The sequence below is a fragment of the Arachis hypogaea genome, chromosome 17 (genome assembly GCF_003086295.3).
Source record: "Arachis hypogaea cultivar Tifrunner chromosome 17, arahy.Tifrunner.gnm2.J5K5, whole genome shotgun sequence".
NCBI lineage: Eukaryota > Viridiplantae > Streptophyta > Magnoliopsida > Fabales > Fabaceae > Arachis > Arachis hypogaea.
The window spans coordinates 29,840,156-29,853,825 of record NC_092052.1 but is presented as its reverse complement, the minus strand read 5'-3'; the positions used below and the strand labels follow the sequence as shown (position 1 = coordinate 29,853,825).

The window sequence follows — 13,670 nt, the reverse complement described above, 5'->3', positions numbered from 1 at the left end:
ATATATATATATATATATATATATATATATATATATATATATATATATTGTTTAGCTTATTTTTAATATGTATTTTATATTGTAACATATATTTATATCAATAACTGATTTAATATCTAATTTTTAATATACACGTAACATGATTATATCTTTATATGAGTAGTTGATTGAGGTTAATTTTTTTCTTAGGCAATTTACATAAATAAAACAAATAGATCTTAAAATTACATGAATACAACAATTAAGAATCTATTACATGTATGTGCAATTATGTATCTATGTAAACCGCTACATATCTGCCGACAATTTATGTTCAAACTCTCCTAAAGCATAAATCTTTACACCTTCTATGGTTTACACTCAACAAAATCCAGTCTCTTGAATCCGCTGTTGGTTGTTGCGGTTTATGAGTAGATGGAGCTAATTTGTTATTATTTCTTTAAACTCAACAATCTCCCCTTCGATGACGAATATTAAAAAATAAATTGTAAATAAAAAAATGAGAAGAGTTTAATGAACTTCCTTTTGTTGATTCAATTTTCAAATTGAACTCTCTCTCTTTCTTTCATTCTATTTGCTCCCCTGAATGTGAGTTTTTCTTCAACCTATGATAATTATTTAAGTAATTTCCATGCAAAAAATATACTTACAAGTAATACTAATTATCAAAACAATCCAACTTGCCATATCTTTTGAACCAGCCTGATAGCTTGTTTTTCAGAAAATTTTACAAACTATTAATCACCATTCAGCATCAACCAATCATAAATCAAGTATTAATTAAAAAATAGAGGTGCAATTAATCAATATTTTTAAAACAGCAGTCTCAACCAATTAGTATCAAATAATTCTCAAATAATTTATGCTAAAAACAGCAGTACTAATTGTTCATGAATTAAACATCCTAACAATTTATTTTTCAAACTCATTCTCCTTTTTGTTATTAAAGAGGGATGGTATTTCCTGCACAAAAGTTTGTTAGGCATCAAGAAGTGTATTAGATCAAGTTAAAATTCTATAAAATCACTGATGAAGACTAGATACTGATTTAAAAGTTCACATGGTAAAAATTTGAATTCGTTGTAAGCATAGTCCTAAACCGACAAATAACTATATCAAAGTTTAAAAGATGTCACAAGTTACAAATTAAATAGTCGGGAGTTTTAAATCTCGGGTCGTTCTTCCCCGGAATTGCAATCGGGTGTACAAGTCATTGGCTATGAGAGATCTAGATTTTGATAGCATTAAACAAGAATTTAAATGACAAAAAAGTAAAGAAGTATGCAAGAAATTAAACTAAAACAATTAAGGCAAAGAAAAGAAAATTCAAGTGCAAAAACGATTTTGGAAAAGGTTGAGAGTCAAGGGTTCCTATCCTTGTCATTAACCACGAACATGGCAATTGTGAAGAGTTAATTCCACTTTGTCATCTCCTAAACATCGAAAAAAAGTCAAATAGGCATAATTGATCTTAATCCACAAATCCTAACCAACTCATTAATTAGACTTAGTGAAAGGATAGTGTCAGTGGAAATAAAATCAACTAACAACCCTAAATCACCTATCAATATCGGACATCAATGACTCAAGATCACACCTAAGTCCTCAATTTCAAGCCAAGATGAAAAATCTACTCTATAACTAGTCCAAATATTTTATCAAACACTTGATGTGCATAAAAGTAAAACATGACAAATTGCAAGAATTAATAAAATCTACAGCTACCAAATACAAGAAGGCAATAATAACAACTTAAGCAAGCATCAATAAATATAAAAACATCAAATTACATTAAATAAAATTGGAATTCAACAAGTATTTATATCAAATTTTGTAAAAATAGAGAAACTAACAAGAAAAAAACTAAATGAATTAAGATACTAGAACATAAAAATGTAAAGAAAACTATACTAAAACAAAATCAAAACCTAAATCTAAAAAAAAAAATTACACTAAGAAAATCTAAATTCTAGGGAGAAGTTAGAGTAAAGCATCATATTAAACTACTCTACACTCCTTCTACACTACTTGCTTGATCTCCCTTGAATTTTTGCTTCAAATGTTTCAGAAATGAGTTGGATTGGATTCAAAATGGGCTTGAAATCGCGAGTCACGCGTTAACTTAAGTGAATCATGTGCTGCGAGTCGTGCATACGCATAAGACATGCATACGCACAACCTAAAAAATGTCCAATCTTCATTTCTTCATGAATTCTCCACTTTTGCATGCTTTTCCTTCATCCTTCCAAGCCATCATTGCCTTCTAACCTTTGAATCACTCAAACAAACATATCAAGGCATCGAATGGGATAAAAGTGAATTAAATTTGGCAATTTAAAGCATAAAAAATATGTTTTTAATAATTAAGCATAATTATGAAGAAATTCACAAAAGCATGCAATTTCAAGGAGTAAATGTAAGGTAAATTGATAAAATCCACTCTTTTCAAGTAAAAAAAAATCGTAAAATATGAATTTATCAGTCATTATTACAGTTATCCAAAATAAACTGAAAAGTATCAAAGTAACATAATTTAATCAGCAAAAAACATATTTCCAAAATCAGCAGTAGTGACAAGGAGTTAGACATCAGATCCTTCATCTTTAGTTCCTAATATATCTTATTCTTCATGCTAAGACATTATTTGGTCATATTCCAATGATTCAATGTACTTGAGAAGTACTTCAACTCTGTTTTAAAACTTTCTTAAAGAGTTTTCATTTTGAATTACAAGTCTCCTTGTTTGTTAGCTAGAGTTGATCATGTTCTTGGTCAAGTTCACAAACTCTTATAGAACATCTTTCACAATTTCATTGACCAAGTATTTGTCGAAAATTGATGTACCAGCAGTTGAAGAAGGAGGGATACTTTCATCTTTTCTTCTTCCAAAACAATGTATCTAGTAGCTTTAGTCCCTTTTTTCTTTGATTATTTGACTGCACCACCATCTTTAAAAGATAAACTTCTATTCTCTCGAGGTCTCATTGTCCAGATCAACACTAAAATATTCAAAGAAATAAGTAAAAAACATGCCATATGGTAGTGAAATATTTTTATCACTTTTGATGCAATCATACATATGATGCATCATAAGATATGCAAAAGAAATTTCAGCTTTGTTAATAATGTCATAGAGAACTAAGGTGTTACAAAAAGTAACTCGTTGATATGAACCGCTTTGCGGCAAGAGAATGTGGGTAATGATGCGATGTAACTAGACTTTGACAGGACCTAAGGCACGGTGGTTAGGAGTAACACTATCCATGAGAGAAATATTTTCACATATGTTGGCCAAAACATCCTTGTGTGAAATACCCTGATCATTGTCCCACTTTCCAGTGATATAGGCATTGATGCCAACATCATAATAATCTAAGGTTTCACCAATGGATTCTTTGTTTAAATGGATTTCACGACCTTTAACATAAACGTGAACAAATTCCTCATAATAGTACATATTGGCATAAAATTCTCTAACTAAATCAGGGTAAACAGGTTTTCAAATTTCAAACAAATTGTTTCAATCCAGATAAATGATGTTTTCAATAAAATTTATCCCCTTTTTAGCTAAAGCTTTTAAGTCAGCCATATATGTTAAACACAAAGGTCTTTTAGAAATAATAGTTCTATAAAATTCAAAGTTCATACTAGATGAGAAACAGAGAGGGTCATAGCAAAAATGAGAAAAGTTAACGAAATGTGATTTGAATCCAATAGGATCAGGATTTTCATGTTCTTTCATAGAATTAAGAAAGGGCCTTCGATTACCTTTGGTAGGGCAACTAGAAGATGCAGAACGTCCTTGAGGACGAGATGAAGAACGAGAAGATGGAGACATTGGAAGTTCTTCTTCAGTCATGGTTTTATTCCCTTTACCAACATTTACCTTGCATGTCCCAGCCTCTGCTAGTGCCCTTGATGGACGGCGAGAGATAGTCTTCGTCCTAGCCATTGTGTTTGGAACAGGAGAGAAATGCGAAGAGGAATGGGAGTATATATGGATGTGGGTGTGAGCTTGATTCTTTGGTGGAGAATTTCTAAGAGCATGATAAGAGCCAGTGTCTCTTCGTGTACCCACTTTCTTTCTCATCTTTATGAAAAAGCAATGAATGCAATTTTGAGAATTGATGAAGGTTGAAAGAGAAGATGAACGGTTCACAAGGTATAACTACTATAAATGCTTGAATTTTAAAAAAATAAAAATATAATTTAAGAACATTTGGAAGTTTGTTTCAAAAATAAATGATTTAAAAAGTATGCAAGCAAGTCGTTGAAAAGACAAGTCAAAGAAAATTTTTGAAATCTGAATTTGATTTGACTTGGTAGAAAATCCAAAAATAAAAATTTTAAATTTATGATTAAGAATCTAATGAGGCCCACATCATAGAATATAAATTTTTTTAGGTCCAATAGTGGTTTTAAGGAAACACAATAGAACACTAAAAATTTAATATTGACCCAAATAAATTCAAAAGTATCAACACTTAGTCTTATATCCAGATAATCTAGAGGGATTCATCATCTGTCTAGTTTCGTCTCCTGTCGACCTAAGAGACAAAATCAACCAGAATGCAACATTATCAAATTAATTTATTGATTCAGCAAAAACAATACTCAAGGCAGTTCTTAACTTGCAAAATCTGTCTTCAGGCAATAATTTTGTAAATACATCAGCACGTTGATCTTCAGATTTTATAAATTGAATATCAATAGTTTGTTTTTACACATGTTCTCTAACAGAGTGAAATCTAATTTCAATGTGTTTGGTTCTAGAATACAGAACAAAATTTTTAAAAATATTTATTGCACTTATTATTACACATTAAGGGAATACTATTGACTTGCAATTTATAATCTGCAAGTTGGATTTTAAGCCATAATAATTGAAAACAACAAGAGGAAATGACTATGTATTCAACCTTAACTGCAGACAATACAACAATAGCTTGTTTCTTGTTGGACCATACATTTAGTGATTGTCCAAGACAACAACAAATTCCTGATGTACTCCTTCTATCAATTCGGTCACTGACAAAATCTGCATTGCAATAATCCACTATACAAAACTCATCAGATTTAGGATACCAAAAACCAAAATCAGAAGTGCCATTTATATATTTAATGATTCTCTTGGCAGCTGAAAGATGTGATTCTTTTGGATGTAATTAGAATTTAGAATAAATTTCAACACTAAGAAAGTTTGGTCTAAAAGAGATTAGATACATAAGAGAACTGATCATTCTTTTATACCTTGTCTCATCCATAGCTTTACCATTTTTATTTTTTTCCAAGTTTTGAGTTTGGATACATTGGTGTATTTATTGGTTTAGAATTTTTTAAACCAAATTTCTTTACTAATTTTTTGACATATTTATCTTGGTGCACAAAAATGCCATTAGGAATTTGTTTGATTTGAAGTCCTAAGAAGAATGTGAGTTTTCCCATCGTACTCATATCAAATTCACTAGTCATTAAGTTTTTAAAATCAATACACAAGGCTTTATTTGCTGAACCAAATATATTATCATCTACATAAACTTGAACTAGAATAAAATGATCATTAGATTCTTTAAAAAGATTTGTTTCTGATTTACCTCTTGATTTGATCTTAACTTCTTAACTCTAGCTTTTGATTTTGGCATGGATTTAGTAATCCACTTTTTTTTTTTATTTGAATCCTAATCAAAAAAATTTTTTCTTTCTTTTATGACTTCTTCATGTGTGTAAAAAAAAAGAGAAGAGAGAGAATGAGTTTGGTTGCTTTATTTTTGGTTAAGAGAAGAGTGAAGTTTTCTTCTTTTGATGGCAACCACTTCCATAGGCCATAAATGAATGAATGAGCTGATTTTTTTTATAATGGGATTGAATTATCATTGGACATTGTTTGCTTGTTATTGGGCTTGTTGGTTTCTATATTACTGCACAATAAACAAATATAATCACATACATAATTGGACTTTTAACTAAATAATAATGTTTATTCATCATTACTTAATAAGTTATTATTTCTTTAAATTCAACAATAACAATAAATATGATATACAAGAACAATAATGATAAAATTGTACACTATCACCAAAAAATTAACAAAAAAAAATAATCATAAAAATTTTCCATCTTCATATTTAAAATTTTTTTGTTAATTTTTTTTGTTTGATATTATAAACTTGTCACTTTATTTGACAATCAAGTTCAATTGGTATACATATTAGCTGCATCTGTTCATAAACCACAACAACCAACAGCAAATTTAAGAGGTTAGATTTTGTCGAGTGTAAATAGCGGTAGGGTGTAGTATTGGAAGAGCTTGAACGTAAGCCGCAGCAGAATATGACAGATTATATATGTGAAAACGAGTAAACCGTATATAGCGGTTTACATAGATACATAATTGCACACGCATGTAATGAATTTCCAATTGTTATATTCATGTCATTTTTACTTGCTTTATTTATGTAAATTGTCCTTTTCTTTTTATAGAAGTGAAATGAGTGATATATTTAAACATTGTAATTTTTTGTATTTTTAAAATTGTGAGAAGTACTAAAATCAGAGAGTCTGATTTGTGTAACTCAATTTTTTCTATTTTTTTAAATAGAAATCGGAGGGTCCGATTTTAGAAATCAAAAGATTTGATTTTTATACTCCAAATTAAACTTTTTTATATTTAAGATTAACAACCTAACAGTGCACAGTTTGAAAAAATATCATTATTAACTCAATATTAAAAATAAAAAATGGTTAATTGGTGTTTAATTTTTTGTATTCATGTATTATGATTGATAAAAAAAATTCGGTTTTTGCGGCAAAAAAAAACTATTTTTTTTTAAACCAACGGTCAGCTAATAAAGTAGTTGATAAACAAAAAATATAAGTAGTAAAAAAATTTAAAGAAAAAGAAAAATTTTGTCTAATTATATATTTACCCGAGAAGTTTGTTCTCAATTTTTGTCAAAAGTATTTGTTACAACGAAAATAATATGGTTAATTATTGTTTATAAAAACTTGAATAATTATTTATTATTATTATTGAAAAAAAAGGAAAAACCATAAACTTCAAAATAAAAAGGTGTTGTTCTTAGAGTATTTCTAATAGAGTACTTTTAGAATATTATTTTTGATACTTTTAAGAAGTAAATTGATTTAGAATTAGAATCTGTATTAGAATTAATATATGAAATGAAGTCGATATTATTTTAAAAATACAGTATTATTTTAATGAAAAATTAATAAAATTTTATCATTCATATAAATGTATTGATAAAATAATATAAAATTTTAAATGAATTAAGACTAAATATTAAAAGAGCAATTTTTATTTTAAATTTTAAATTATTATTTATAATATATAATTCTATAAATATTTTTATAAAATCTAAAATAAAATTAAAATTAAAATTATCATTAGAGATACTCTTAAAATGACAAACTAATTTCTTAGAACTTTTCAACAAAGAAAATATAATATAAGCAATATTAGGTAACCAATAATTTATTTAAACAACATAAACAAAGAAAATATACATGTTATATTTTTCATGGAATATACATTTTTGTCATTATGAATCATCTCCCATTAATCAGGATCATCTATATGAGTATCCAATCCAGTATAGGCATTACGATATTTTCTAAAGACATCCAAAATAATTATCACTAAAAGGTCTACGCCAGTAACCAAATAAAAATTGATTGTTAATTTCTACACCTGTCATTAGTATTGTATCATTGTATATGTCCCTTTTTTCGGATAAAATAAACGTAACGAAATTGAAGCATCAAATACTATTTTACTTAATTAAATTTAGTTAGTTGAATAGTTAGTTTTGTCGTCCGTTTAAGTAAGTATTAAAAATTTAAATTTTATTTTGTATATAGTAATTTAGCAGTGAACTTTTCAATAAAGCTCAGATTCGTAACGAATTAATCTTTAATGTATTGTGTTGGAAAATATCGAAGATAAAAAAAATATTTTACTTATTATTATACAATTTAATTTAGTGTTCGGATATTATTCACTATATAACAATATAATGATAAGCAGAAACTGCTCCGTAATGCAGCTGTTTTGACACCTTGTTTGGACAGCTTCATAAGTAGCTTGCAACAAAGCCTTTGTCGTTGAATACAAGGCCCTCTTTGCTTGTCTCACATACATACATACAATATTCATCTCTTTTTTTTTTCTTCCTCGTTCTCAATTTTCATATGTTAAACTTAGAATATAGGCTCAGGTTTTGTTTTGCTTTGCTTTTAGGTGACACCTCAAATATCTATCTCAAGCTGTGGCAAATAACAGTACAAAGTATACAATTTTAACCAAGGTATGGGTTGTAAATTGGATGCAAGAGTTAGAAGTTTCACATTGTTTGAAGTAATTAGTACTAAAAAATTCTCAAACTGTATATTAGTTTTTGGAGATTTAATTAAATCTATTTAGTTCTAATATATAATTGCACGTTTTAGATATCCAGTGTTTGATATTCAACTACATAAAATGTTGACATCTATTACTTACTTGCATTTGTCAAAACAATGACCAAGTTCTGTTTCATGATTTTATTGTGCTGAACATGTCAATTCCTAGGGAATCAATCACCCCTCAACTGAAAAAGAATGTCTGAGGATAATGATAATGATGTTTACACAAAAGATGGAACAGTAGATTACAAAGGAAATCCAGCAAACAAAAATGAAACTGGTACCTGGAGAGCATGCCCCTTTATTTTAGGTAACTATATTATGTAACTCCTATCTCAATTATCGTCATCTTCGTCGTCGTCATCATTATTATTAATTAGAAAACACTTACTCAATTCTATTACACAGGAAATGAGTGTAGTGAGAGACTGGCTTACTATGGGATGAGTTCAAACTTGGTGGTTTATTTTAAGGATATACTAAATCAGGAAAGTGCTACTGCTTCCAAGAATAATGCAAACTGGGGTGGAACATGCTATATCACTCCATTGATTGGAGCATTCCTGGCTGATGCTTATCTTGGAAGATATTGGACCATTCTTTGTTTCTCAATCATTTATGTTATTGTGAGTATTACTAGCTTTCTGCTTAGGCAAATGTACAAGTTTCAATAAGAATAACTACCAAAGTGATCCTAAAGAAATTTTAGATCGGAAATTTTAGTATCTAATAAAGTTTTATTCTCTAAAAATTCTTACAAATTATTTTTGTTGCACAAATTAATCCTTATGTCGTTTTAAAGGAATATTCATTTGATTTAAAGTGTATTTTTTAGAATTTTTTTGTCTTATAATAAAATTATTTAGAGACTTATTTATCTAGCGTATATATTAAAATGATTAAAAGCAATTTCGAAATTAATCTATCCAATGAGAATAATTTTTAAAAGACTTTTAGAAAATAAACATTTGTTGAGGGCTAAAGTTTCGGATTTAAAATTCTTTAGTTGGCTGTTTACTCTTTCAATAATTGGCAGGGAGGGAAAAATTTCCATTTTGATCCCTTATAAATAAAACAGAGAAGAAAAAGTCTCCTAACAAATTCATCCCCCATTATTCGAAAAGGATAACATTAATTATTTAATTCTTTTCTAATTGCGGGACAAACTTGTTCAACAAGAAAAATGGCATGGACGAATTTGTTTTCAAATTTTGGTGAGGGAAAAGAAAAATAATCCCCTGCTTAGAAAACATTGAATAATTATGTGTAAGAACTTGTATAATTTTGTATCAAATTCTATGTTCTTAATTGAAGAATTAAATACACAAAAAGAACTTATATGTTTGTTGTTGTACAGGGAATGACACTGTTGACACTATCTGCATCAGTTCCTGGCTTAAGACCAACCTGTCATGAAGGAAATTGCAATGCTACTAATGGACAAAGTGCAGTGTTCTTTGTTGCTCTTTACATCATAGCACTTGGCACTGGTGGGATCAAGCCTTGTGTTTCTTCCTATGGCGCCGATCAGTTCGATGATGCTGATGAGGTTGAGAAGGGACACAAGAGCTCTTTCTTCAACTGGTTCTATTTCTCAATCAACATTGGTGCTCTTGTTGCTTCTTCTCTTATAGTTTGGATCCAAGATAATAAAAGTTGGGGATGGGGATTTGGAATTCCAGCAGCGGCTATGGCGATAGCTGCTGCGAGTTTCTTTTTAGGTACAAAGCTGTATAGGAATCAGAAGCCGGCCGGCAGCCCCTTCACTCGAATGTTTCAGGTGATAGTTTCATCCATAAGGAAGTACGATGTTGAAGTGCCTCATGATGAGTCCCTCTTATATGAGATTCCAGACAATGAGTCTGCTATCCAAGGTTGCCGCAAGCTCCACCACACGAATGGATTAAGGTAAACCATTCATGAGTAGATTTGTCAACATTCTAAATTTTTATGGACAGAAATAGTAGTTTACTCTTAAAATACACCTACTATATTGTTAGGGAAGGCAAATTGTCAATTTACACGTACAAAATTGAAATGCGCATATATATACACCTTTGTACCTATACACCTTATAATTCATAATGCCAAAACTATTACTATGCATCTTATACAATATTACAATTCATCTTCAAACAATTATTTACCCAATAAAATGTGGTGTAACAGATTCTTTGACAGAGCAGCAGTACTAGGAAAATCAGAAAATATGACTGAATCAGCAAATCCATGGAAGCTTTGCACAGTAACACAAGTAGAAGAGTTTAAAGCCATAGTGAGGTTGCTTCCAATATGGGCCACTGGCATAATATTTGCTACTGTCTATGGTCAAATGAGCTCCTACTTTGTGATACAAGGCCAAACTATGGATGCTCACATGGGAAACTTCGAGATCCCCGTCGCATCTCTTTCCATCTTCGACACAATCAGTGTCATCTTCTGGGTGCCAGTGTACGACCGGATCATAGTGCCAATAGCCAGAAAATTCACCGGCCGAAAAAACGGCCTAACGCAGCTTCAGAGAATGGGAATAGGCCTATTCATATCAATATTCTCAATGGTCTCTGCTGCAACATTGGAGTACACAAGACTGAGAATGGTTTACAGGCATGACTATTATAAACTTGAACATGTTCCCATGTCAATCTTTTGGCAGGTTCCACAGTATTTCATTATTGGTTGCGCCGAGGTCTTCACATTCATTGGACAGTTGGAGTTCTTCTATGAGCAGGCGCCGGACGCAATGAGAAGCATGTGTTCTGCACTTTCTCTTCTTACAGTTGCTCTTGGACAGTATGTGAGCTCTCTTCTTATAACCATTGTGACAAAGGTCACCACTAGGCATGGTGGTCCTGGATGGCTGCCGGACAATCCTAACTTCGGCCGCCTCGATTATTTCTTCTGGATGCTAACAGTGCTGAGTGTGGTGAACATGATTGCTTTCTTTCTGATATCACAGATGTATACATACAAAGTATCCGTCGGAACGCTTCGCTGAAAAATCAATCGAATTGCATTGCATATTTGGTGTTTGCAATAAGGTGGAAAGTCACGTGTAGTTAGTTGTCTTCACGTGAAGTTGATAGCTAAGAACGATTAGATCTCAATTTATTAGTCAAACATGTCAAATTATTTAACGATTCTTAATTATCAACTTGACGTAAACACAACTGCACTGTGACGACTCTCCACCTTGCCACAAAGTCACTTTGTATTACACATGATCAAATGTGGTCAAAATCATTATCTACAATAATAGTCTATGTGGTCAAGCCTCAAATCCTTTAAAATTTGGAAAGTCCTTTTTGTTATTATTTTGTTGCTTACAAGCATTGTTGTGTTTCCCTTAAATGTAATATTTTTCTCATAAGCTTAAGCATGCCTATTCCCTTTATAGAATCTAAGAATCTTAAGTCGCCAATGTGATTTATGCAGTTGGAAGCTATTTATGAGAAAAATAAAAAATAAAAAGAGTTAACAATTAAATCAGCTGAGTTCTAATTTTTTTTCTTAATAAGCATGGTGACATCCTAGTTTCAAGATATTGTAGTACTAATTTTTCAAAGGAGTAAATATATTTGTGATACATACCTTGTGGCCATTTGATTATATGTGAAACACAGATATTTCGTTGAGTTGTCGTATCTCAGATATATTTTAAATATGATACTGACCGATATTTGTCCAACATGCATATCTTTAATATTCAACCGTGTCTTAATAAAAATAAAGTAAAAAAAATTTTTGGACACATTTAAATACACCTAAATACTGATACGTATTAGCATGTATTCTTAAAATGAGTTTAAAAATAGTATATATTATTAAAATAATAAACATTTTAAATTCTTTATATAATTAAAAAAGACATTAAAATATTTAAAAATTTAATTTATCTTTTAATATTAATAAAATATTAAAATATTATTATAATTTATTTAAAAAATACTTTATATTTTATATATATTGCATGTTCTTATATCTTATAAGAATTTAAAAGGTTTAATTACTTTGTTGGTCCCTATAATTTTGCAAAATTTTCAATTAGGTCTATATGTTTTTTTTTTTCCTTTTAATTGGGTCTCTGCACCAAATTTATTTTTCAATTAGATTCCTCTTGGTAGTAATTGACTTAATTGTATAGAGACCCAACTACAAAAAAAAATTAATGTAGAGACTCAAATAAAAGAAAAAAAAAAGTGAAAGGACTTAATTAAAAAAAAAAATTCATTGCAAAGACTCAATTAAAAAAATATATATAAAGACCTAATTAAAAATTTTACAAAATTATAGAATCAAACCAATTTAAAATTCATATGTTTACATGTCCCATATCATATTATATTCGGTATCATAGGATTCTCCATGTATGAAAATGTATGAAACGATTCTGAACAAAAAACAACCATCAAACTCATCACCTCAGTTATTATAATCAAAAAAGGAATTGCATTATAAAAATTAAATCACATATTATTCTATAAGCTCTATTTGTTTGTTCCAATTTAGTCTGATAACTCCACACACACTGTCATGCTCCAAATAATTAAACATCAAGTTCAAATAATATGTACACAGTACACGTAGTATAAAAAAAAGCAAGATAAGCATTAAAAAAGACATAGTTATCCAATTGGTACAAAGACACCAAAAACATGAATGCATGAATAATTTTATGGAAGCTACTCAAATGAAGATGCAAAAAACATCTTTTTATGAAGATGCTTTGTATAAAAGTGTGATTTATTAATTTGGCCACACTTCAAATAAAAACAACACTTTTATAACATATCAAAATCTAACCCTACAATCCATCATTTAAGGGTCAAAAAGAAAAATCATCACATGAAGACAATTATAATATCTTCATGGGAGTACCCACCTAATTTTATTCTCGTCTTTCTTACGAGCGACAATATAATGTGACCCTTTTATTTAAAAAAAGTTTCACTTCTGTCTCCTATTCTAATTTCCGTAAGATAATGCGACTTCTTTGACATTTTCACTGTCATCTAGCAACAAATTTTGCTTACTAATCATGTTAACTTGATGAGTTGCCCGTTAAGTATCAACCCATTTTCATTATCACCTGGTCACGAAATTTGATTACCAATCGCGTTAACTTAATAAGTACCAACCTGAAGTGCTAATATTGAACAAAGTCTTATTTGTCCATCTCTACGTGAACGAAAACAACGTCGTTCTCTTCTTTTTCTTCTCCTTCTTCAACCCCAAACATAACTCACACA

General features: G+C 29.8%; 1 protein-coding gene across 1 annotated transcript; it reads left to right on the top strand.

Annotated features, from left to right (window-relative positions):
• Positions 1-8,056: 8,056 nt before the first annotated feature.
• Positions 8,057-11,907, top strand: LOC112762443 (protein NRT1/ PTR FAMILY 8.2). Its single transcript, XM_025808280.2, has 5 exons — positions 8,057-8,324; positions 8,588-8,731; positions 8,830-9,047; positions 9,779-10,329; positions 10,591-11,907. Exons 2-5 carry the CDS (start codon positions 8,617-8,619, stop codon positions 11,417-11,419), a joined length of 1,713 nt encoding a protein of 570 aa, XP_025664065.1. The 5' UTR covers positions 8,057-8,324; positions 8,588-8,616; the 3' UTR covers positions 11,420-11,907.
• Positions 11,908-13,670: the final 1,763 nt, after the last annotated feature.

Coding starts and splice junctions, on each gene's coding strand:
- LOC112762443 (XM_025808280.2), top strand. CDS start 8,617: ATGTCTGAGGATAATGATAATGATGTTTACACAAAAGATGGAACAGTA. Junction 8,732..8,829: donor AGCATGCCCCTTTATTTTAG/GTAACTATATTA, acceptor TCTATTACACAG/GAAATGAGTGTAGTGAGAGA. Junction 10,330..10,590: donor CACCACACGAATGGATTAAG/GTAAACCATTCA, acceptor GTGGTGTAACAG/ATTCTTTGACAGAGCAGCAG.